Genomic DNA, 284 nt, shown 5'->3' with positions numbered 1-284 from the left:
AGCTTAACATCATGTCCTGAGTATAAGTTATGAACATGGGACAAATTTTTTTACAGGAAGTGCCACGAAACAAAGCAAGCATTCTTTCCTTTTTCCTTGCTTTGAGTCAAGATAATACCTCGCTTACCAGCACAAGAATACTAACATTATCAAATGCACAATCACCAGTTCATGTAAGTATCCATGGTACAATTAGTGTACATATTTGATTAATATATTTACTGATGTTGTTTCAAGATACTATTACAGGGCAGGATATTTAGTTAGAATTGATTTTATGAGGA

General features: G+C 33.1%; 1 protein-coding gene across 1 annotated transcript in view; it reads left to right on the top strand.

The window, feature by feature from the left end:
- Positions 1-284, top strand: part of LOC119585288 (gamma-tubulin complex component 3 homolog) — a gene marked incomplete in the record, with an annotated part of 12561 nt that overhangs the window by 4093 nt on the left and 8184 nt on the right. Inside the window, 1 exon segment of the mRNA XM_037933961.1 lies at positions 57-173. Within this exon segment, the coding sequence (XP_037789889.1) occupies positions 57-173 (117 nt within the window).

This window comes from Penaeus monodon, chromosome 19 (genome assembly GCF_015228065.2).
Source record: "Penaeus monodon isolate SGIC_2016 chromosome 19, NSTDA_Pmon_1, whole genome shotgun sequence".
In the NCBI taxonomy this organism is placed as follows: domain Eukaryota; kingdom Metazoa; phylum Arthropoda; class Malacostraca; order Decapoda; family Penaeidae; genus Penaeus; species Penaeus monodon.
This window is presented reverse-complemented; position numbering and strand designations above follow the sequence as displayed.